This window comes from Macaca nemestrina, chromosome 15 (assembly GCF_043159975.1).
Source record: "Macaca nemestrina isolate mMacNem1 chromosome 15, mMacNem.hap1, whole genome shotgun sequence".
NCBI classification, from domain to species: Eukaryota; Metazoa; Chordata; class Mammalia; order Primates; family Cercopithecidae; genus Macaca; species Macaca nemestrina.
In genome coordinates this window covers 723,447-747,263 of record NC_092139.1, presented here as the reverse complement: position 1 = coordinate 747,263, position 23,817 = coordinate 723,447, and the positions used below count along the sequence as shown (strand labels likewise).

Below are 23,817 nucleotides of genomic sequence, written 5' to 3'. Positions count from 1 at the left end.
CTAAAAAATACAAAAAACTAGCCGGGTGAGGTGGCGGGCGCCTGTGGTCCCAGCTACTCGGGAGGCTGAGGCAGGAGAATGGCGTGAACCCGGGAGGCGGAGCTTGCAGTGAGCCGAGATCCGGCCACTGCACTCCAGCCTGGGCAACAGAGCGAGACTCCGTCTCAAAAAAAAAAAAAAAAAAAAAATACCCTTTCATTCCAAAAAATACAAAAATTAGCCAGGCTTTGTGGCACACACCTGTAGTCCTAGCTACTCAGGAGGCTGAGATGGGAGGATTGCTTGAGCCCAGGAGGCGGAGGTTACAGTGAACAGACATCACACCACCACACTTCAGCCTGGGCAACAGAGTGAGACCCTGTCTCAAAAAAAAAGGAACATATCTCAACACAATAAAAGCTATATACAGCTGGATGCGGTGGTTCACGCCTGTAATCACAGCCCTTTGGGAGGCCCAGGCAGGCAGATCATTTGAGGTCAGGAGTTTGAGACCATCTTGCCAACATGGTAAAACCCTGTCTCTGCTAAAAATCCAAAAGTTAGCTGGGTGTGGTGGCTCAGGCCTATAATTTCAGCCACTTGGGAGGTGGAGGTTGCAGGGAGCCAGGATCACGACACTGCACTCCAGCCTGGGCAACACGACAAGACTGTCGCAAAAAAAAAAAGCCATATACGATGGGCCTACACCTAGTATCATACTGAATGGGGAAAAACTGAAAACTTTTTCTCTGGGATGTGGAACAGAACAAGGTGCCCACTTTCACCACTGTTATTCAACATCGTACTGGAAGTCCTAGCTGGAGCAGTCATCCAGATTGGAAAAGAAAAAGTTAAATTATCCTTGTTTGCAGATGGTATGATCTTATATTTGGAAAACCCTAAAGACTCTACCAAAACGCTGTTGGAGCTGACAAAATCATTAAAGTTGCAGGCTATGTTGCCAGGTGCGGTGGCTCACACCTGTAATCCCAGCACTTTGGGAGACCGAGAGTGGGTGGGTCACCTGAGGTCAGGAGTTTGAGACCAGCGTGGCCAACATGGAGAAACCCCGTTACTATTAAGAATACAAAAATTAGCCGGGCGTGGTGGCGGGTGCGTGTAATCCCAGCTACTTGGGAGGCTGAGGCTCAAGAATCGCTTGAATTTGGGAGGCAGAGGTTGCAGTGAGACGAGATGGTGCCACTGTACTCTAGCCTGGGTGACAGAGTGAGGCTCCGTCTCAAAAAAAAAAAAGTTGAAGGATACAGAATCCACAAACAAAAGTCAGTAGCATTTCTGTCGTCAACAGTGGACCATCTGAAAAATGAAGAAAGTAATTATATTTACAGTAGCTACAAATAAAATACTTAGGAATAAATTTAACCAAAGAAGTGAAAGATCTCTACAGTGAAAACTATAAAACATTGATGCAAGAAATTGGACAGAGATTCTGTGTCCATAGATTGGAAGAATCAGTGTTTAAAATATCCATACGACCTGGTCCAGCGTGGTGGCTCATGCCTGTAATCCCAGCACTTTGGGAGACCGAGGCAGGTGGATGACTGAAGGTCAGGAATTGGAGACCAGCCTGGCCAACGTGGTGATACTCCATCCCTACTAAAAAAATACAAAAATTGCCTGGCGCTGTGACTCACGCCTGGAATCCCAGCACCTTGGGAGGCTGAGGCGGGTGGATCACTTGAGGTCAGGAGTTAGAGACCAGGCTGACCAACATGGTGAAACCCTGTCTCTACTAAAAATACAAAAATTAGCTGAGTGTAGTGGCACACGTCTGTAATCCCAGCTACTCAGGAGGCTGAGGCAAGAGAATTGCTTAAACCCGGGAGGCAAAGGTTGCAGTGAGCCGAGATTGTATCACTGCACTCCAGCCTGAGCAACAGGGCAAGACTCTGTCTCAAAAAAAAAAAAAATCAAAAAACAAAAAGTAGCTGGGCGTGGTGGCACATGCCTGTAGTCCCAGCTAGTCGGGAGGCTAAGGCAGGAGAATCGCTTGAACCCAGGAGGTCGAGGTTGCATTGAGTTAAGATAGCACCACTGCACTCCAGCCTGGGTGACAGAGTGAGACTCCATCTTAAAATAAAATAAAATATCCATACTACCCAAAGTGATTTACAGATTCAATGCAATCCTTGTCAAAATACTAGGGACATTAACAGAAACTGAAAAAATAGCCAGGTGCAGTGGCTCATGCCTGTAATCCCAACACTGTGGGAGGCCAAGGTAGGTGGATCACTTGAGGTCAGCAGTTCAAGACCAGCCTGGCCAACATGGTGAAACCCCATCTCTACTAGAAATACAAAAATTAGTTGGGCATAGTGGTAGGCCCCTGTAATCCCAGCTACTTAGGAGGCTGAGGCAGGAGAATCACTTGAACCTGGGAGGTTGCAGTGAGCTGAGATCGTGCCATTGCACTCCAGCCTGGGCAACAGAGTGAAGCTCCTCAAAAAAAGAAAAAATAATTCTAAAATGTATATAGAGCCCAAAAGATCCAGAATAGCCAAAGCTATCCTGAGCAAAAGGAACAAAACTGGAGGAATACTTGACTTCAAATTATACTATAGAGCTATAGTAACAAAAACAGCATAGTACTGGCAGAAAAACAGACACATAGACCAATGGAACAGGATGGACCCAGAATTAAATAGATACATCTACAGTGAACTCATTTATTTATTTATTTATTTTTCTTGAGACGGAGTCTCGCCCCAGGCTGGAGTGCAGTGGTGTGGTCTTACTGCAACCTCTGCCTCCTGGGTTCAAGCAGTTCTCCTGCCTCAAGAGAACTCCTCCCAAGTAACTGGGATTACAGGTGCCCACCTCCATACCTGGCTAGTTTTTGTATTTTTAGTAGAGACAGGGTTTCACCATGTTGGGCAGAATGGTCTCAAGCTCCTGGCCTTGTGCTCCACCCACCTCAGCCTCCCAAAGTGCTGAGATTACAGATGTGAGCCACTGTGCCCAGCTCTGTTGCTTTTTATACTTGTAATTATAACTTCCTGGGATGTATGTGGAATGTTTTATTTTTTGAAGATAATTTTAGAATAGTAAAATATAGTTCTGGAATTTTATTTATTTTTTATTTTTTTGAGCCTTCCAGGCTCAAGTGATTCTCCTGCCTCAGCCTCCCGAGTAGCTTGATTATAGGCACATGCCACCACACCTGGCTAATTTTTGTGTTTTTAGTAGAGACAGGGTTTTACCATGTTGGCCAGGCTGGTCTGGAACTCCTGACCCCAAGTGATCCGACCGCCTCAGCCTCCCAAAGTGTTGGAATCACAGGCGTGAGCCACCGTGCCCAGTCTTGCCACACACTTTAAACAACCAGATCTTGCGTGGTGTAAACTTGCTGTCTCGAGGACAGCACCAGGCCACCAGGGATCTGCCCTCGTGACTCAGTGACCTCCGGCAGGCCCCACCTCAAACACTGGGAATTGTAATTGAGCGTGAGATTTGATGGGGACACAGATGCAAACCGTATCGTTTGGCCTCCCAGAGTACTGGGATTAGAGACACGAGCCAATGTGCCTGGCCTGGAAATCTTTTTAGAAGCTCATTAGTAAATCATTGTGCATAATTTTGTACCTAGAGTAATTAAGTGTGAATGGCATTGCATTTTAATTTTTTTTTTTTTGGATACAGGATCTTGCTCTGTCACCCAGGGTGGAGTACAGTGGCTTGATTATAGCTCTCTGCAACCTTGAATTCCTGGCTCAAGCTTTTCTCCTGCTTCAGCCTCACAGGTAGCTAGGATTGCAAGCACCTGCTACCACACCCAGCTATTTTTGGGATGGAGTCTCACTCTATTGCCCAGGCTGGAGTGCAATGGCATGATCTCGGCTCACTGCAGCCTCTGCCTCCAGGGTTCAAGGGATTCTTGAATCCCAAGTAGCTGGGATTACAGGCGCACACCACCACGCCCGGCTAATTTTTGTAGAGACGGGTATTTTTATTTTTATTTTATTTTTTTTTTTTTTTGAGACGGAGTCTCGCTGTGTCGCCCAGGCTGGAGTGCAGTGGCCGGATCTCAGCTCACTGCAAGCTCTGCCTCCCGGGTTTTTACGCCATTCTCCTGCCTCAGCCTCCCGAGTAGCCGGGACTACAGGCGCCCGCCACCTCGCCCGGCTAGTTTTTTGTATTTTTTAGTAGAGACGGGGTTTCACCGTGTTAGCCAGGATGGTCTCGAACTCCTGACCTCGTGATCCGCCAAGACGGGTATTTTTAGTAGAGACGAGGTTTCACCGGTGTTAGCCAGGCTGGTCTCAAATTCCTGACCTCGTGATCTGCCTGCCTTGCCCTCCCAAAGTGCTGGGATTACAGGCATGAGCCACCGGGTTTGGCTCACACCCAGCTAATTTTTGTCAATGTTACCCAGGCTGGTTTTGAACTCCTGGCTTCAAGTGATCCACCTGCCTCCCCTAATTTTGGCCTCCCAAAGTGCTAGGATTACAGGCATGAGTCACTACACTCAGCCCTACTTTTTTTTTTTTTTTGAGACGGAGTCTCGCTCTGTTGCCCAGGCTGGAGTACAGTCATGTGACCTTGGCTCACTGTAAGCTCCGCCTCCTGGGTTCATGCCATTCTCCTGCCTCAGCCTCCGGAGTAGCTGGGACTACAGGCGCCCGCCACCATGCCCGGCTAATTTTTCGTATTTTTAGTAGAGATGGGGTTTCACCCTGTTACCAGGATGGTCTGTATCTCCCTACCTCGTGATCTGCTTGCCTTGGCCTCCCCAAAGTGCCGGAATTACAGGCATGAGCCACCGTGCCTGGCCAGCCCTACATTTTAAAGATTGATTGGAACCTCCAGGGTTAATGCATTTTAAAAAACATCAGGCTGGGTGCAGTGGCTTACATGTGTAATCCTAGTACCTTGGGAGGCCAAGGCGGGAGGATCACTTGAGTCTAGGAGTTCGAGACCAGCCTGGGCATTATAGTGAAACCCTGTCTCTACAAAAAGAAAATAAAAATTAGTGGCACATGTCTGTAGTTCCAACTACATTCCCAAGGCTGAGGCAGGAGGATTGCTTGAGCCTAGGAGTTTGAGGCTACAGTGAGCTATGATTATACCACTGCACTCCAGCCGGGGCAAGAGCAAGACCCTGTCTCTAAAACAAAAACAAAACAAAAAATAGCAGGTGACATGGACCCATGTAGAAAGTCATTAAATGTTTTTATTTATGTATTTATTTATTATTTTTTGAGACAGAGTCTTGCACTCTCGCCCAGGCTGGAGTACAGGGGTGTGATCTCAGTTCACTGCAAGCTCTGTCTCCTGGGTTCACGCCATTCTCCTGCCTCAGCCTTCCAAGGAGCTGGGACCACAGGCGCCCGCCACCACGCCTGGCTAATTTTTTTGTATTTTTAGTAGAGATGGGGTTTCACCGTGTTGGCAGGGTGGTCTCTATCTCCTGACCTTGTGATCCACCTACCTCCGCCTCCCAAAGTGCTGAGATTACAGACTTGAGCCACTGCACCCGGCCATACGTTTTTAAAAAGTAGTGTCCTTGGCTAGGCACGGTGGCTCACACCTGTAATCCCAGCACTTTGGGAGGCTGAGGTGGGCAGATCATGAGGTCAGGAGATCGAGACCATCCTGGCCAACATGGTGAAACCCCGTCTCTACTAACGATACAAAAATTAGCCGGGTGTGGTGGTGCATGCCTGTAGTCCCAGCTACTCGGGAGTCTGGGGCACGAGAATCACTTGAACCTGGGAGGCGGAGGTTGCAATGAGCCGAGATCGTGCCATTACACTCCAGAATGGTGACAGAGTGAGACTCCATCTCAAAAAAAAAAAGTAGTGTACTTATTAAAACTTTTTATTCTGAAAACTGTCGTAATACAAACAGGAAGGACAGTAGTGTGAATACCATCTCCTCACACGTCGTCTCAATGCTGAAGTACAGTTACATGGGTGATGCAAACTGTTCTAGCACACAGAGCTGGGGAGCTGAGCTGAGTTGGTTGTTAGAGGTGAACTGTTTACTTGGAAGAGAAGGAAGCAAGGAGGGAAAGGAGAGATGAGTTCAGTAGAGTGTTTGGTAGTAACTAGGATAGTTATTGTTTTTCCTTTAGGTGGTTTTTTTTTTTTTTTTTTTTTTTTTGCGCGACAGGGTCTCACTCTGTTGCCCAGGCTAGATCGGCTCACTGCAACCTCCACCTCCTGGATTCAAATGATTCTCTTGCCTCAACCTCCCAGGTAGCTGGGGATTACAGGTGCCCGCCACCATGCCCAGCTAATTTTTATTTTTATTTTTTTGAGATGAAGTTTCAATCTTGTCACCCAGGCTGGGGTGTAATGGCATGATCTTGGCTCACTGCAACTTCCGCCTTCTGGATTCAAGCAGTTCTCCTACCTCAGCCTCCTGAGTAGCTGGGATTACAGGCACGTGCCACCACACCTGGCTAATTTTCATATTTTTAGTATAGACTGGGTTTTACCACATTGGCCAGGCTTGAACTCCTGACCTCAGGTGATCTGCCCGCCTCGGCCTCCCGGAGCGTTGGGATTGCACGCATGAGCCACTGAGCCTGGACTTCTTAGGTGTTTATAGGATGGTCCTACCTTTGGGATTTTGTGAATTTTCAAGCAGTAAATATACTCATGTTCAAATGGAGTTATTTAGATCAAAGTAAGATATTTTTTGTTTTAATGAATTTCTACATGTTTTTATTTTGTGGATAATCGAATTATTAGACTTGCGAATGTATTTTTATTTATTTATTTATTTATTTGAGACAGAATCTCTCTGTCACCCAGACTGGAGTGCAGTGGTGCGATCTCGGCTCACTGCACCCTCTGCCTCCTGGGTTCAAATGATTCTTGTGCCTCAGCCTCCTGAGTAGCTGTGATTACAGGTGTGTGTTACCATGCCCAGCTAAGAATGTATTCATAATTACCTTAAAATATATTTGATTTGGGCCGGGCGCGTTGGCTCACATCTGTAATCCCAGCACTTTGGGAGGCCGAGGCGAGTGGATCACAAGGTCAGAAGTTCGAGACCAGCCTGGCCAGGATGGTGAAACCTCATCTCTACTAAAAATACAAAAATTAGTCGGGAGCGCTGGCGGGTGCCTGTAATCCCAGCTACTTGGGAGGCTGAGGCAGGAGAATCGCTTAAACCCAGGAGGCGGAGGTTGCAGTGAGCTAAGATTACTCCACTGCACTCTAGCCTGGGCGACAGAGCAAGACTCCATCTCAAAAAATATATATATATACACACACGCATATATCTATATATGTGTACATATGTATTTGATTTAACTGCTGAGAGTATGGAATTGTTCTTTTTGGTGGTTTAATTGAGATGTGTAATAAGCAGCTTTGCTTCAGAACAGGCATGCAGTGTTTCTGATGTGTACATGTTTCCTTTCCTAGGGAGCAAAGGGAGAAAGAAGAAATAGAGAAATATCGTATGGAGCGCCCCAAAATCCAACAGCAGTTCTCAGATCTCAAAGTAAGCCGATGAAATGGTGTGCGGTTTCTAACGCACTTAACCTAACCCGCAGAGACTCAGACTGCTCTTACGTGGAATTGATGAGACTTTACTCACTTGCTCTTTTTCAGTTTAGAGGGTCATTGCTTAGAAGAAAGTCCTTGCTTCAGTATGTTTAATTATATGTGTGTAAAAAAAACCCTTCCCCTACCACAAAAGGTAGGACAAATGAACTTATTTTCTTTGTAATTTTAACTCCATTTATAAGATTTTCTTTCTTTTCTTTTTTTTTTTAGTTGAGGCAGTCTGGCTCTGTTGCCCTGGCTGGAGTGCAGTGGCATGGTCTCGGCTCACTGCAACATTCACCTCCCAGGTTCAAGCAATTCTCGTGCCTCAACTTCCCAAGTAGCTGGGATTACAGGCTCCTGCCACCCTACCCAGCTAATTTTTGTATTTTTAGGAGAGATAGGGTTTTGCCATGTGTGCCAGGCTGGTCTCGAACTCCTGACGTCTAGTGATCTGCCCACCTCGGCCTCCCAAAGTGTGGGATTACAGGCGTGAGTCACACGTCTGGCCCCATTTATGTGTAAGGTTTTCTACACTGTGTCCCCTGGGCTTTGAGAGAATAATTTACATTTTAGAGAAGTTGAACAGATCCAATAAATTGATTTTTCTAAGTGAAATAGAAAACTATTTTTGGGGCTGGGTACAGTGACTCACACCTGTAATCTCAGCACTTTGGGAAGCTGAGGTGGGAGGATCACTTGAGTCCAGGAGTTTGAGACCAGCCTTGGGGAGAACCTGTCTTTACAAAAAATAAAAACTTAGCCAGGTATGCTGGGCGTGGTGGCTCACGCCTGTAATCCCAGCACTTTGGAAGGCTGAGGTGGGTGGATCATGAGGTCAGGAGATCGAGACCATCCTGGCTAACATGGTGAAACCCAGTCTTTACAAAAAAAAAAAAAATACAAAAAATTAGCCGGGCGTGGTGGCAGGCACCTGTAGTCCCAGCTACTCGGGAGGCTGAGGCAGGAGAATGGCGTGAACCCGGGAGGCGGAGCTTGCAGTGAGCCGAGATACGCCATTGCACTCCAGCCTGGGCGACAGAGCGAGACTCTGAAAAAAAAAAAAAAAAACGTAGCCAGGCATTGTGGCCTGTGCTTGTGGTCCCAGCACCTTGAGAAGCTGAAGTGGGAGGATCACTTGAGCCTGGGAGGTTGAGGCTACCGTGAGTTGTGATTGTGCCACTGAGTCCAGCCTGGGCAACAGAGTAAGACCCATCTCAAAACAAACTAAAAGCAATTGCTGCATCCGAATCTTTTCTAAAGCATGATGATCTGGAGGCTAGAGGTGAGGGAGAGCATGGTCCTACCTGGGCACATGAAATTCTGTCAGAGAATTAATGTTTTGGGGGCTGTACATTTCCAGAGGAAGTTGGCGGAAGTCACAGAAGAAGAGTGGCTGAGCATCCCTGAGGTTGGCGATGCCAGAAACAAGCGCCAGCGGAACCCACGCTATGAGAAGCTGACCCCGGTTCCTGACAGCTTCTTTGCCAAACATTTACAGACCGGAGAGAACCATACCTCAGTGGATCCCCGACAGACTGTGAGCCTGCAGAAAAAGGGCGCGTGCGGCCCGTTTTGTCTTGTTAGATCAGTGGCAGGAGTGGTGGGTTGTGTTGGATTCGGTGCTTCTGCAGGTCATGGCTATGCTGTGGCCGAGTCTGTCCGCACAGCTGTGCGTATGTCAGGCAACTGGGGAAGTATTTCAGAGAATAAATTTCTTTGGCATGAAATGCAAACTGTTGGCCGGGCGCGGTGGCTCACGCCTGTAATCCCAGCACTTTGGGAGGCCGAGGCGGGCGGATCACGAGGTCAGGAGATTGAGACCATCCTGGCTAACACGGTGAAACCCCGTCTCTGCTAAAAAATACAAAAAATTAGCCGGGCGTGGTGGCAGGCGCCTGTAGTCCCGCTACTCCGGAGGCTGAGGCAGGAGAATGGCGTGAACCCGGGAGGCGGAGCTTGCAGTGAGCCGAGATCGCGCCACTGCACTCCAGCCTGGGCAACAGAGCGAGACTCCGCCTCAAAGAAAATAAAATGCAAACTGTTGTTTTATTCTTCCCTTTTCTCTCTTCTCCTCCAGCAATTTGGAGGTCTTAACACACCCTATCCAGGTGGACTAAACACTCCATACCCAGGTGGAATGACACCAGGATTGATGACACCTGGCACCGGTGAGCTGGACATGAGGAAGATTGGCCAAGCCAGGAACACTCTGATGGACATGAGGCTGAGCCAGGTGAGTTTGTCACGCAGCATTTTCCTGTAGACAGGTTTAGATATTTTCATTTTGTTTTGTTTTCTTCTTCTCCTCCTCCTTCTTTTTTTTTTTGGCTTGATTTTTGCCTGAATAATTCTGCAGATTTTAAAAATTTTTTTAATTTTGAGACAGTCTTGCTCTGTCACCCAGAGGCTGGAGTGCAATGGCATGATCTTGGCTCGCTGCAACCTCCACCTCCCGGGTTCAAGCGATTCTCCTACCTCAGCCTCCTGAGTAGCTGGGGTTACAGGTGCACACCACCATACCCGACTAATTTTTGTATTTTTTGTAGAGACAGGGTTTCACCATGTTGGCCAGGTTGTTCTCAAACTCCTGACCTCAGGTGATCTGTCTGCCTCGGCCTCCCAGAATGCTGGGATTACAGGTGTGAGCCACTGCACCTGGGCTTTTTAAAAAATATAAAATAATGATTTTTTTAGAAATGTGTTTTCTTCCTGCCCCTCAGTAAATTGTCTTGTGGCCCTGCATGGAACGTATACTTTGATCTGGAGATTGGGTGCTCTAGACACCAGTGAAGTACATATCTTTCTGATATGCACATCAGAAACCGTGAAGGAACATACATACTACTTTTGGCCTGGCCAACATGGTGAAACCCTGTCTCTACTAAAAATACAGAAATTGGCCAAGTGTGGTGGCGGGTGCCTGTAATCCCAGTTACTCGGGAGGCTAAGGCAGGAGAATCGCTTGAACCCGGATGTTGGAAGTTGCAGTGAGCTGAGATTGCACCAGTGCACTCCAGCCTGGGCAACAGAGTGAGACTGTCTCAAAAAAAAATAAAAATAAAAAGGGGGGTGCAATCACGACTCACTACATACAGCCTCAACCTCCCTGGGCTGAGGTGATCCTTCCACCTAGCACTTTGAGAGACCGAGGCAGGAGGATTGCTTGAACTCAGGAGTTCAAGACCAGCCTGAGCAACATGGTGATGGTGAGACTCCGTCTCTACAAAAACTAAAAGAAATAGCTGGGCCTGGTGGTGCGTGCCTGTAGTCCCAGCTATTCGGAGGCTGAGGTGGGAGGATTGCTTGAGCCAGGGAGTTTGAGGCTGCAGTGGGCTATGATCGTGCCACTGCACACCAACCTGGATTACGGAGTGAGACTCTCAAAATAAATAAAACTGTCACAGTAATTTTTTTGTGGTAAAATATATGTAACACTGAATTTACCATTTTAATCTTTCTTAACTGTACATACCTTCATCGACATAATTATGTTCATGTTATTATACAGCCTCATCACCATTCATCTCCAGAACTGTTTCATCTTCCCAGATTGAAACTCTGTACCCGTTAAACACTAAGTCCCCATGCCCTTTCTCCCTGGCCCCTGGCATCCACCATTCTTTCTGTTTCTGTAAATTTCGCTACTCTCTGGACCTCATATGACTGCAGTCTTACAGTATTTACCTTATTGTGACGGGCTTATTTCACTTAGCTCATGTCCTTAAGGTTCATCCTTGGTGCAGCGTGTGTCAGCATGTTTTTGTTTTTGTTTTTGAGACACAGTCTCACTCTGTCCCCAGGCTGGAGTTCAATGTCATGGTCTTGGCTCACTGCAACCTCCACCTCCCGGGTTCAAATGATTCTCCTGCCTCAGCTTCCCAAGTAGCTGGAACTATAGGCGTGTGCCACTACGTCTGGCTAATTTTTGTATTTTTAGTAGAGACGGGGTTTCACCATCCTGGCCAGGCTGGTCTCAAACTCCTGACCTTGTGATCCACCCGCCTCGGCCTCCCAAAGTGCTGAGATTACAGGTGTGAGCCACCACACCTGGCCAAAAATTACGTTTTTTTGTAGAGACAGAGTCTTTGGAGGCTGAGGCAGGGGGATTCCTTGAGCCCTGGAACTGGAGGCTGTAGTGAGCTATGATTGCCACTGCACTCCTACTTGGGTGACAGAGTGAGACCTTGTCGCAAAAAAATAAATAAAAATATAGATCTTTTTCCATACAGAAGAAATTTGTTATTATCACAAGGTGTTGTCTGAGTGCGATGAAGGTTGCACTCTTCTCCTGACTACTCACCGAGGATTGTGGGAGGGGCTCCAGGGACCCTCTGAGATCTTCGTTTTGCACCTGTCACATCCAGCTGACTCAGCCTGGCCTGTCTCACAGGTGTCTGACTCCGTGAGTGGACAGACCGTCGTTGACCCCAAAGGCTACCTGACGGATTTAAATTCCATGATCCCGACACACGGAGGGGACATCAAGTGAGTGCTTCGCAGAACCGCTGGGCTGGGATGGAGACTCCAGTTACCTAGGATATTTTGGATTTTATATGGGCAATATGCAGTCAAAATGTGACGTTGTTCTAAGAAATATAAAGTGGAGTAGTTTGGTTTTTCCATTTGAAATGTGTCTGTATCCAGTCATTGCATACACTGAACGTGTTACATGTGATACCGCAAGTCGCTGCCTGTGCTGAGCAGGAAAGCAGCTGGCTGTGTCCCACGTGCCCCATCTGGACCTCGGTTCTCAGCGTTTGTCTCAGGGAGGCTGAACAGGCTTGGAGGAGCGCACACTGACGTTCTGAGTTGTTTTGTGTAACTCGGGACATCAGGACTGATGGTTCTTACATTGCGACTGGGAAGTGGGTGCCTTCCTTCTAGGTCTCGGGTGCACCCCTGACAGCATGGCCTGATGCTGTGTGCACTCTCCCTCTTGTAGTGATATCAAGAAGGCACGACTGCTCCTCAAGTCTGTTCGGGAGACGAACCCTCATCACCCGCCAGCCTGGATTGCGTCAGCCCGCCTGGAAGAAGTCACTGGGAAGCTACAAGTAGCTCGGAACCTTATCATGAAGGGGACAGAGATGTGCCCCAAGGTGAGCTGCGCTGAGGCATTTCCTGGGAGGCTGCATGATTGTGGGCCCCCTATGGGAGTAAACTCCTTAGAACAAATCTCTTTCTTTTGGTATTGAAACTACAGACAGTGGGACAGGCTGGGGGAGCATGTGAAAAGCGGCCAAGGGTTTTTTTCCTGCTTGTTTTCACGTGGAGTGAAGGCTAATCCACCACTGTTTTTTGGTGTTTTTGTTTTTTTTTTTGAGACAGAGTCACGCTCTGTCACCCAGGCTGGAGTGCAGTGGCACGATCTTGGCTCACTGCAGGCTCCACCTCCCGGGTTCATGCCATTGTCCTGTCTCAGCCTCCAGAGTAGCTGGGACCACAGGCACCTGCCACCGCGCCTGAATCCACCACGGTTTAATGGCAGGCTAAGCTTCATTATAAAGAGCTCAGTTGGTCAGCTCTTCACCCACCTAATGGCAGCTAAGCATGGTGGCTCACGCCTGTAATCTCAAGCACTTTGGGAGGCTGAGGTGGGTGGATCACCTGAGGTCAGGAGTTCGAGACCAGCCTGGCCAACATGGCAAAACCCTGTCTCTGCTAAAAATACAAAAGTTAGCCAGGTGTGGTGACAGGTGCCTGTAATCCCAGCTAATCGGGAGGCGGAGGTGGAGGTTGCAGTGAGCTGAGATGATGCCACTGCTCTCCAGCCTGGGGGATAGGGTGAGACATCGTCTCAAAAAACAACAGCAAAAAAGAACTACCCAAGCAGTTGCACAGTCTCCACTTTATCCGTGGAGTTATCCTGCAGGCAAATCGTGCTCTTTTCACCAAGTGGTGTTTTATGTGTTCTTTTTTTTTTTTTAAGTCTCGCTCTGTTGCCCAGGCTGGAGTGCAATGGCATGATCTTGGCTCACTGCAGCCTCTGCCTCCCAGGTTAAAGCGATTCTCCTGCCTCAGCCACCTGAGTACCTGGGATTGCAGGCACGTGCCACCACACCTGGCTAATTTTTGTATTTTCAGTAGAGACAGGGTTTTGCCTTGTTGGCCAGGCTGGTCTCAAACTCCTGACCTCATGATCCACCTGCCTTGGCCTCCCAAAGTCCTGGGATTACAGGCGTGAGCCACTGCACCCAGCCATTATGTGTTCTTCATTCAGACATATGGTAGCCATGTCCGCGAGTGTTATAAGGGGGTGACTCCTGGTGCAGGTGTGTTAGAGGCTGAGCTGATTGGCTTTTGTAAAATCTGGGGCCCGAGGATCTGCTCTAGAGATCTGTGCCTGCTGCCCTGTTGTGGCTTCCAGCCTGCCCTGAGCCTTATTGATCTTATCTCTTGCCTCGCAGAGTGAAGATGTCTGGCTGGAAGCAGCCAGGTTGCAGCCTGGGGACACAGCCAAGGCCGTGGTAGCCCAAGCTGTCCGTCATCTCCCACAGTCTGTCAGGATTTACATCAGAGCAGCAGAGCTGGAGACAGACATTCGCGCAAAGAAGCGGGTTCTTCGGAAAGGTGAGCCTCCCTCGGAGGTGCCTTCCACCAGCAGGGGCTCCTGGGGTCTCTGGCCCCTCCCTCGGGGGTGCTGCTTTCTCCCTCCTTGGGGCCCCTCCTATCAGCAGCTTTCCTGCTCCTGGCTCAGGCTTTTGGTGAGGGTGGATAAGGAACCAGGGACATTTTTCAGGCCTTTTCTCAGGTTGGGTTGCCTCTGCCCTTGGACCCCCATGGGGGAGGGATACTGTGTGGGCGAGTTCCCATCCCAGAAGGGATGTTGGGGTTGAGCCCTCACTCCTGCCTTTTTCCAGTGTGTGATTTTGGATGCATTGGGCAGTCACTCTGTGGTCCAGGCTTCCCTCATCTGCAGGGTGAGAACCATAGTAGCTCAAAGCCTGTGTCCTGGGGCTCTGGAGATGGTCTGTGTGAAGAGCGGAGCCGGCGGCTGGCATGTGCACACGCTCTGTGGGTGTTACTCACTTTCTCTCCTGAGAAGGCATCGGAGCCCCACGTTGATTGGACTCCTCCCTGCTGCTGACGAGGCTGCGTCTCCTGCCCCCAAGGCAGCGTGTGCCGTCAGCTCAGGCCAGATGATGGCGGGCGGTGTCCCTGCCAGGGAACCTGACTCCATCCAGGGATTCCTGCTAGGATAGAGCTTTTGTGGGCAGTTTGTTGATTTTTCTTTCTGTGGTTTCTCTTGTCACTGGAAGCGTGCAGTAGATGCTGCTGTTGAACTGGGCGCAGAACAAGTGCTGGTCGGGGGCTGTTCTGAAGCCAGTCTGTGCAGGTGGCTTCTTTTGTTTTGTTTTGTTTTTTGTGGTTGTGGTTGTTGTCTTTGAGATGGAGTCTCGCTCTGTCGTCCAGGCTGGAGTGCAGTGGCCGGATCTCAGCTCACTGCAAGCTCCGCCTCCCAGGTTCACGCCATTCTCCTGTCTCAGCCTCCCCAGTAGCTGGGACTACAGGCGCCCGCCACTGCGCCCGGCTAATTTCTTTTTGTATTTTTAGTAGAAGTGGGGTTTCACCGAGTTAGCCAGGATGGTCTCGATCTCCTGACCTTGTGATCCACCTGCCTCCGCCTCCTAAAGTGCTGGGATTACAGGCGTGAGCCACTGCGCCTGGCCTATGCGGGTGGCTTCTATACAAATTTTTTTTTTTTTTTTTTTTTTTTTTGAGATAGAGTCTTGCTCTGTCGCCCAGACTGGAGTACAGGGGCGCAATCTTGGCTCACTGCAACCTCTGCCTCCTGGGTTCAAGTGATTCTCCTGCCTCAGCCTCCTGTGTAGCCGGGAATACCGGGTGTGTGCCTCCATGCCCAGCCAATTTTTGTATTTTTAGTAGAGATGGGGTTTCCCCATGTTGGCTGGGCTGGTCTCAAACTCCTGACCACAGGTGATCCTCCCGCCTCGGCCTCCCAAAGTGCTGGGATTACAGGCGTGAGCCCCTGTGCCCAGCCTTTTGTTTTTTGAGATGAAGTCCTACTTTGTCACCCAGTCTGAAGTGCAATGGCACCATCTTGGCTCACTGCAACCTCTGCCTCCCGGGTTCAAGCGATCCTCTTGCCTCAGCCTTCTGAGTAGCTGGGACTACAGGCATGTGCTACCACGCCTGGTTAAGTTTTGTGTTTTTAGTAGAGACGGGGTTTCTCTATGTTGGCCAGGGTGATCTTGAACACCACACCTCAAGTGATCCACCCACCTCGGCCTCCCAAAATGCTGGGATTACAGGCGTGAGCCACTGCGCCTGGCCCAATTTTTTTTTTTTTTTTTTTGAGACAGCGTCTCGCTCTGTCACCCAGGCTGGAGTGCAGTGGCACGATCTCAGCTCACTGCAAGCTTTGCCTCCCGGGTTCATGCCATTCTCCTGCCTCAGCCTCCTGAGCAGCTGGGACTACAGGCGCCGCCACCACGCCTGGGTAATCAGGCCCGGCTAGTTTTTTTGTATTTTTAGTAGAGACGGGGTTTCACTGTGTTAGCCAGGATGGTCTTGGTCTCCCGACCTCGTGATCCACCGCCACGGCCTCCGAGAGTGCTGGGATTACAGGCCTGAGCCACCGCTCCTGGCCAGAGACAGCCTCTTATAATGAGGCCAGGAACAGAAAGTTAGCACCTGTCTTGGTTTGTAGAAATCAGTTTATCTTTTTTCAGCTAGGAAGAAATAGTTCTTTGATGAAGAGCCCATGAAAGTCTGGGTAATTAATTTGTTTATTTAGAAAAGCTCTATTGAATTCTTCCTGCCACAATTTGATGAATGATCATGAATGTCTTTGTGGCCACTCCCTGCTCACCACCAGATTGTCCGGGTTCGTTTCCAGTGGGTTTGGATTTGGAGACGGGAGTTCTGGGTTCGTTTCCAGTGGGTTTGGATTTGGAGACGGGAGTATGCGTATGCTCTTGGAGGTGGGGGCCTTCGGGGAGTATTGAGGGACTGTGTTTCCACGGCCATCCTCTCAGGGAGTGGCTTCCTGGCTCTGCTCTCTCAGGCAGAGAAGCTGTGCTAAGGTGGAATGAACCCAGGATCTCTAGGATGGCCTTTGCTGCTGCCCCTAATACTCGTCCTGGCCTGCCCTTTCCCAAGAATATTTCTAAAAACTGGGTTCTTTTCCTGGGGTAAAGCCCAGCACTGCTTCATTTGGTTGTCAGCGAACACTTAAACGTTGCTTGAAGGGTCTGGTTTTTGAAATTAAGATGACAGCTACCTCCACCGGTGACTTAGGATGCCTGCCAGCCAGGGAGCCTGGCAGTGCATCGTCTCCGTGAGCTCTGGGTCGCTGTTGGGCTGAGCTGTCACCTTAGTCCTTTGTTGGGAGAACAGGCATTTCGGGTGCTGGTCTTGAGACCTGAGGAGGCTGAGTAACCTTAGGCATGGTGCTTGGCCCCTGAGCTTCCATGTCGTCCTCTGTAAAAGGGAAGAGGGCTTTCAGGATTGGGGAGAGTGCAGCCTGTGAGCTTACTGGCCAGGGTAGGGTGTCCCATGTGCAGAGTCCCTTGGGGAGACCCGGATGGCGGCTCCCCTACAATAACGCAGCTCACGTGCCGTGTACTCCGCTAGTTAATGCAGATGTGTGGAAGTGGAGTCATTTTACACTAAGCCGTACGCTCTGGCCTGTGAAGCGTGGCATCCTTCACCAGCCATCACCAGCGTGTCCTTCTGGGGGCACAGGAACGGCACAGTTCAGGGCGGGGGGGGGGGGGCTTCCCTGCGGTCACGTGGCCCCCGGAGAGCATGTTGGCCTCTGCACAGTCACATCTTCACGGCTTTGTCTAGCCTTCAGAATACTCTTTTCCTGTTCTAGGCCAACTTCAGGGGTGTGTGCTTCCTTCACATACGTTGGCTGGCTTCCTCCCCTTCTGCTCATAAAGTCACACTCCTTGGAGGCCATTGTAACGTGGGGTGCTGTGTGGCTTCTGAAAGCACCTGGGGAAGGTGGCCTTGTTGGCTTTGGTGCCATGCCTGTGGGCTGCTGATGAGATGCCGTTGGAGATATGTCAGCTCTCTCCCAAAACCTGAAGACACAGAGTCCTGGGAGTCGTAAGTTAATGACTCCATACATTGAGTCCCACATGAATATACTGTTCTTTAGAAACACGAAGTTCATCTCCACCAATGTACAAAGTACTAAGGGAAGTAGTTCATATTTGGACAAATAAAGCACTCGTCTCCCATGCAGGAGAGGCGAGAGCACGCAGGAAAAGCAGCTGTGTTGCTCCGTGTCTTCTGTCTGTGCCTCGTCGCCTGGCTGGAGGATGGGGCGGGCTTTATTTACTGCTGTGCCCTCTGCTATCACCCTACTCAGTCAGGGTTCTTGACCTGGATGAGTAACCCGAATCTTTTTGTTTTTAGGCAGAGCCTCCTCCTATTGTCCAGGCTGGAGAGCTGTGTTGCAATCAGCTCACTGCAGCCTCAACCTCCTGGGCTCTAGTGATCCTCCTGCTTCCGGCTCTTGAGTAGCTGGGACCACAGGCACATACCACCGTGCCCAGATAATTTTTATTTTGAGACAGGCTCTCGCTCTGTTGCCCGGGCTGGAGTGCAGTGGCATGATTGTAGGGTCACTGGAGCCTCAACCTCCCAGACTCAAACTATCCTCCAGTCTCAGCCTCCTGAGTAGCTGGGACTTCAGGGACACACCACTATGCCTGGCTAAGTTTTTAATTTTTCGTAGAGACGAGGTCTCCCTATATTGTCCAGGCTGGTTTTAAACTCCTGGACTCAGGTGATCCTCCCACCTCAGTCTCCCAAAATGCTGGTACTGCAGATGTGGGCCACTGTGCCCAGCCAGGACCCAAATCTTTATCCCCAAAGGGTCTGACTTGTTGGTAGTTTTGCTTTTTTGGCGACTGTAGTTCCCATTAACTTTTACTGGTAGAAGCAGAAATACTAAACTGTACTCAGGACCGGCCTCTAGATAGTCTCCCCCAGTGGGTGGCAGCAACTCAGTCTCGCTTTGGGAGTCAGGGTTAGCCTCTCCAGCCAGGGCTGGTACATGAGGAGGCCAGAGGGAGCTGTGACCTGCACCCTGGTTGGCACATACTCCCTTTGGACTAGCTCGCTCGCTTGCTCGCTCTCTTTTTTTTTTTTTGAGACTGAGTCTCATTCTGTTGCCCAGGCTAGAGTGCAGCGGCGCGATCTCGGCTCACTGCAACCTTCGCTTTCCGGGTTCAAGGAATTCTCCTGCCTCCCAAGTAGCTGGGATTACAGGTGCCTGCCACCACACCCAACTACTTTTTGTATTTTTAGTAGAGACGGGGTTTGGTTTCACTGTGTTGGCCAGGCTGGTCTCGAACTCCTGACCTCATGATCCACCTGCCTCGGCCTCCCAAAGTGCTGGGATTAGAAGTGTGAGCCACCGCGCTTGGCCTTTGGACTAGCTCTCTTGACAGGAGGGTCCAAAGAGGCAGAGACAGGACTTGTGGCCTCAGAGCCGTTCAGACATCACTGCTTATTCCTAGACCCGTGTGTTCTGGCTGTGAGATCCAGCTGGGATTGGGGTCTATTCACAGCATTTGTGGCATCCTGCTGGGCTGCCAGGCCGTGGCTCTGAGTGATGGGCACATGGGAAGACTGTGTTCTGCCTGAGTCAGTGAATCCACATAGCTTCGTCTTCTGGCCGCCCGTCAGTTGGTCAAGCGGACGTCCAGATGATAAGGCCAGGGGTGTCAGTGCCAGTGTGCTGTGCAGAACCATGTGTAAACCACAACAGACTTTTGCCTTCTCAGTCCCTTGATCCTAAGGAACTCCTCAGAGGTTGTAAGTGTGGGCTGAGGGAGGAAAGCAGTTGAGCAGCCACCAGTGGAGGAGGCGTCTGCCCCGTGGCTTAGGCAGCTGTGCTGCACCTGCCTCCTTCCACCGCATCTCCCGGGTGCCATTTCTACCCTATGAGGCCACTGCTGCATCTGCCCAACCTTGTGGCTTGGTCTGTCAGTAACACCCGGAGCGGGCAGCAGGTCGCTCAGTCGTTTCTGTGTCCCTGAGCTGAGTGTTCATTCCCTGCCAGGGCCTCACAGCCAGCCTGGGGCTGTTTCTCAGCAGGTAGAGCAGGTACCTACAGGACCGCGTAACTCGCTCGCTTGCCCCCTTCCCTCCCCTCCTCCTCTTCCCTCCTCCCCTCCACTCCCCTGCCCTGCCCTTTTCCTCTTTTTTTTTTGAGACCGGGTCTCACTCTTTCGCCTAGGCTGGAGCTGGAGTTCAGTGGTATAGTTTTGGCTCACTGCAACCTCCACCTCCTGGGCTCAAGCAGTCCTCCCATCTCTGCCACCCAGCTAGCTGGGACCGCAAGTACATGCCACCACGCCCAGCTGTATTTTTGTAGAGACAAGGTTTTGCCATGTTGTCCAGGCTAGTCTCGAACTCCTGGGCTCAAGTGATCCTCCCACCTCAGCCTCCCAAAATGCTGGGATTACAGGTGTGAGCCACCACAGTCAGCTGCCTGGCCTAATTTCTTTTCTTCTTCTTCTTTTTTTTTTTTGAGTTGGAGTCTCTCTCTGTCACCTAGGCTAGAGTGCAGTGGCAGTCTCAGCTCACTGCAATTCTCCTGGGTTCAAGCAATTCTCCTGCCTCAGCCTCCCCAATAGCTGGGATTACAGGTGCATGCCACCATACCTTCCTAATTTTTATATTTTTAGTAGAGACAGTGTTTCACTATGTTGATCAGGCTGGTCTCGATCTCCTGACTTCAGGTGATTTGCTCACCTTGGCCTCCCAAAATGCTGGGAGTACAGGCGTGAGCTACAGGCCGCACTCAGCCTGGCCTAATTTCTTAACATCGTTAAATGTCTACAGCATTCATATTTTTCCAGCTGTCATGTCAGTACCAGCCACAGACACACGCACACATAACCACATGCACACACGGTTGGTTTGAGTCAGCATCTAAGCACAGTGTAAACATTGAGTTTGGTTGATGTCTTTTCTGGGTTTGTTGATGGAATTGGGTTTTTCCTTGAGATTCCTCACGTTGGGGTTTGCTCACTGCAGCCATGAGACTGTTTCCGGTGGCCTCGTTTCCTGTATCCTCTGTTTCCTGTATCCTCTGTTTCCTGTATCCTCTTGTAAATTGGAAGGTAGATTTGGAGACTTGTAAGAGTAAGCTTTGTTTTTGCTTTTGTTTTTTTTTCCTTTTTTTTTTTTAAACCAAGGAAGCATTCGTGGCAATGCAAGCAGCGTCAGGAGCTGCAGAGGCTGTCACGGCTCAGTGGCCCCAGTGTCCTTCATGGGGTTCTCCACAGCCTTTCAGCTCCTGCCTTTGGCAGTGGCTGGTGACCTGTGCCCGCATCTGTGACTTCGTTAGGGTGTGCAAAATGGTGACATTACAATTAGGTCACCCTTTTTGTTTTTATTGCCAGAATTATTCTAAAGAGAAGAACTGTCCTATATCCATGATTTGGTTATTCTGTGTTTATTTGGAAAAGACAGAATAGATACTTGATTTGCTCTCCTTTCAACTTTCGGGATGATGATTTCGTTCTCTAGCATTCTCCAAAGGTGACTAATGGTCTCTTTGAGCTTTGTTATGAACTTTGAATGCTGTTGTATTTCATGGATTCGAATACATTGCAGGTAATATTCTTAATATTCTTATTGACCTTCAGACTCTCCGATCATTGTCCAGTGGGAGTCTCTTCTAGTTTGATCTTGAATTTTTTTTAAGTATTTTTATTTAAGGCAAAACATATAATAATGAGGTATTTCAGGTTGGGCGTGGTGGCTCATGCCTGTAATCCCAGCACTTTGGGAGGCCGAGGCGGGTGGATCACGAGGTCAAGAGATTGAAACCATCCTGGCCGACATGGTGAAACCCCGTCTCTACTAAAATTTCAAAAATTAGCTGGGCGTGGTGGCCACATGCCTGTACTCCCAGCTACTTGGGAGGCTGAGGCAGGAGAATCACTTGAACCCGGGTGACAGAGGTTGCAGTGAGCCGAGATCATGCCACTGCACTCCAGCCTGGTGACAGAGCGAGACTCCATCTCAGAAAAAAAAAAAAGAGGTATTTCAGACACTGGCATTTTTTTCCTAAATATCTGAACTGGCATTTTTTTCCCCTAAATATCTGAAGTGAATTACGTAGATCTTAAGTGTGCAGTTTGATGTCTTCACAAGTGCATACACCCATATAACCCACACTCGGCCAAGGCATAGAGCATTTCCAGGGTGGGCGCCGTGGCCCCACCCGTAATCCCAGCACTTTGGGAGGCTGAGGCAGGTGGATCACTTGAGATCAGGAGTTTGAGACCAGCCTGGCCAATATGGTGAAACCCCATCTCCACTAAATATACAAAAATTAGCCGGCCATGGTGGTGCACACCTATAGTCCCAGCTATTTGGGAGGCTGAGACAGGAGAATCACTTGAACCCAGGAAGCAGAGGTTGCAGTGAGCTGAGATCGTGCCATTGCACTCCAGCCTGGGCAATAGAATGAGACTATGTCTCAAAACAAAAACAAAAACATTTCCATCCCCCAAGAAAGTCCCCTGGTGCCTCTCAGTCAGTGCACTGTCCCCATTTGTTGGCAGTCATGCTTCTGACTTATTTTACCAAGATGAGTTTTGCCTGTTTTCAAACGTCACATAAAGGGAGTCGTACAGTCTAAACTCTTTTGGGACTGGTTTCTTTTGTTGTTCAGCATGTTTTTGAGGTTCATTCCCGTCGTTGCTGGTTTCCTGAGTCCTGTTGATGTGACCCCGGCAGTCTTCAGTCACTTCCTTGCTTTCTGCTACCACAAGATGCTCTGTTTGTCCTTGTTTGTGTCTGCCCCAGAACTGAAGGAAGCCACTTAAAGGGCAGGTGTGTGGTCCCTGACTGTCACCGGGGAAGTCCATCTCACCCTGACCAGCAGCATGCTCACCACATGAGCCTCCTGCTTTTGTCTCCTTTTCTGTAACGTGGTTTCTCCTTTGACCTTTCCTAGCCCTCGAGCATGTTCCAAACTCGGTTCGCTTGTGGAAAGCAGCTGTTGAGCTGGAAGAGCCTGAAGATGCCAGAATCATGCTGAGTCGGGCTGTGGAGTGCTGCCCCACCAGTGTGGAGGTGAGTCTGGCGGACTCAGGGCCACCAGAGCCCAGAGTGGCCAAGGCCCGAGCCCAGGTTCTGTGTCTGGAAGTGATGATGTAAGTGAGCATTGAGCTCACTCAGGCTGCGCTTTCTGGGAGCAGAAGGCCGTCCGGAGCCCCAGGACACCGTTCTGTGCACAGCTGCTAGGCAGGGTGGTGAGAGGCTTCCGCTAGTTTTGCTGTTAATGGAAGTGCAGAGAGAATCTTAGCTCGTACCTGACCACTGCAGAAAGTTCTCTCAGGCGCCCTTTCCTCTCATTCAGCCCAGAGTTTGTCATGGGAGCCGAAGGTGGGAGGATGATAGAAAACACTGCTTTCTGCCAGCCCCGCGTGACTGCTCTTTGCCTCCAAGCTAAGTGGGATTTCTTTGGTTTTAGGCATTCCAGTTCACAGCATTCTGTGCAGGGATTTTTAGTCTTGGTTTTATGATACCTAGTATGTCTTCAATTATCCTAAGGGGTATTGTGAAATTCTCCAAACAACATTAATCTTGTTTTATTTACATAAAAATGAATAAAGCCCATACACATCTTAGGGATGGAGTGCTGCAGAGCCAAGAGTCTGGGAACTCCAGCAGGCCGAACACCCTTCCGTGTGTTTAGCCCATGAGGGCAGTAGCCTCATCCTGCCCATCTGTGCCAGCCCCTGGTATCAGGTCTGGCACTCTGTGTGCCTGGAGGCAGTGTTTGTTTGTGGAGGCAGTGTTTGTTTGTTCGTGGAGGCAGTGTTTGTTTGTGGAGGCAGTGTTTGTTTGTGGAAGCAGTGTTTGTTTGTGGAGACATGTTTGTTTGTGGAAGCAGTGTTTGTTTGTGGAGGCAGTGTTTGTTTGTGGAGACATGTTTGTTTGTGGAAGCAGTGTTTGTTTGTGGAGGCAGTGTTTGTTTGTGGAGACATGTTTGTTTGTGGAGACATGTTTGTTTGTGGAGGCAGTGTTTGTTTGTGGAGGCAGTGTTTGTTTGTGGAGGCAGTCTTTGTTTGTGGAGGCAGTGTTTGTGGAGGCAGTGTTTGTTTGTGGAGGCAGTGTTTGTTTGTGGAGGCAGTGTTTGTTTGTGGAGGCAGTGTTTGTTTGTGGAGGCAGTGTTTGTTTGTGGAGGCAGTGTTTGTGGAGGCAGTGTTTGTTTGTGGAGGCAGTGTTTGTTTGTGGAAGCAGTGTTTGTGGAGACATGTTTGTTTGTGGAGACATGTTTGTTTGTGGAGACATGTTTTTTTGTTTGTTT

At 49.5% G+C, this 23,817-nt stretch overlaps 1 protein-coding gene across 3 annotated transcripts in view; it reads left to right on the top strand.

The window, feature by feature from the left end:
* LOC105470722 (pre-mRNA processing factor 6) overlaps positions 1 to 23,817 on the top strand; it is a 66,904-nt gene that overhangs the window by 20,541 nt on the left and 22,546 nt on the right. For all 3 annotated transcript variants that reach the window (XM_071078996.1, XM_071078994.1, XM_071078995.1), the window contains exons 4-10: positions 7,377 to 7,455; positions 8,863 to 9,039; positions 9,580 to 9,735; positions 11,893 to 11,987; positions 12,445 to 12,601; positions 13,910 to 14,072; positions 22,459 to 22,577. In XM_071078996.1, the coding sequence (XP_070935097.1) occupies positions 7,377 to 7,455; positions 8,863 to 9,039; positions 9,580 to 9,735; positions 11,893 to 11,987; positions 12,445 to 12,601; positions 13,910 to 14,072; positions 22,459 to 22,577 (946 nt within the window). The remainder of the gene's footprint in view (positions 1 to 7,376; positions 7,456 to 8,862; positions 9,040 to 9,579; positions 9,736 to 11,892; positions 11,988 to 12,444; positions 12,602 to 13,909; positions 14,073 to 22,458; positions 22,578 to 23,817) is intronic.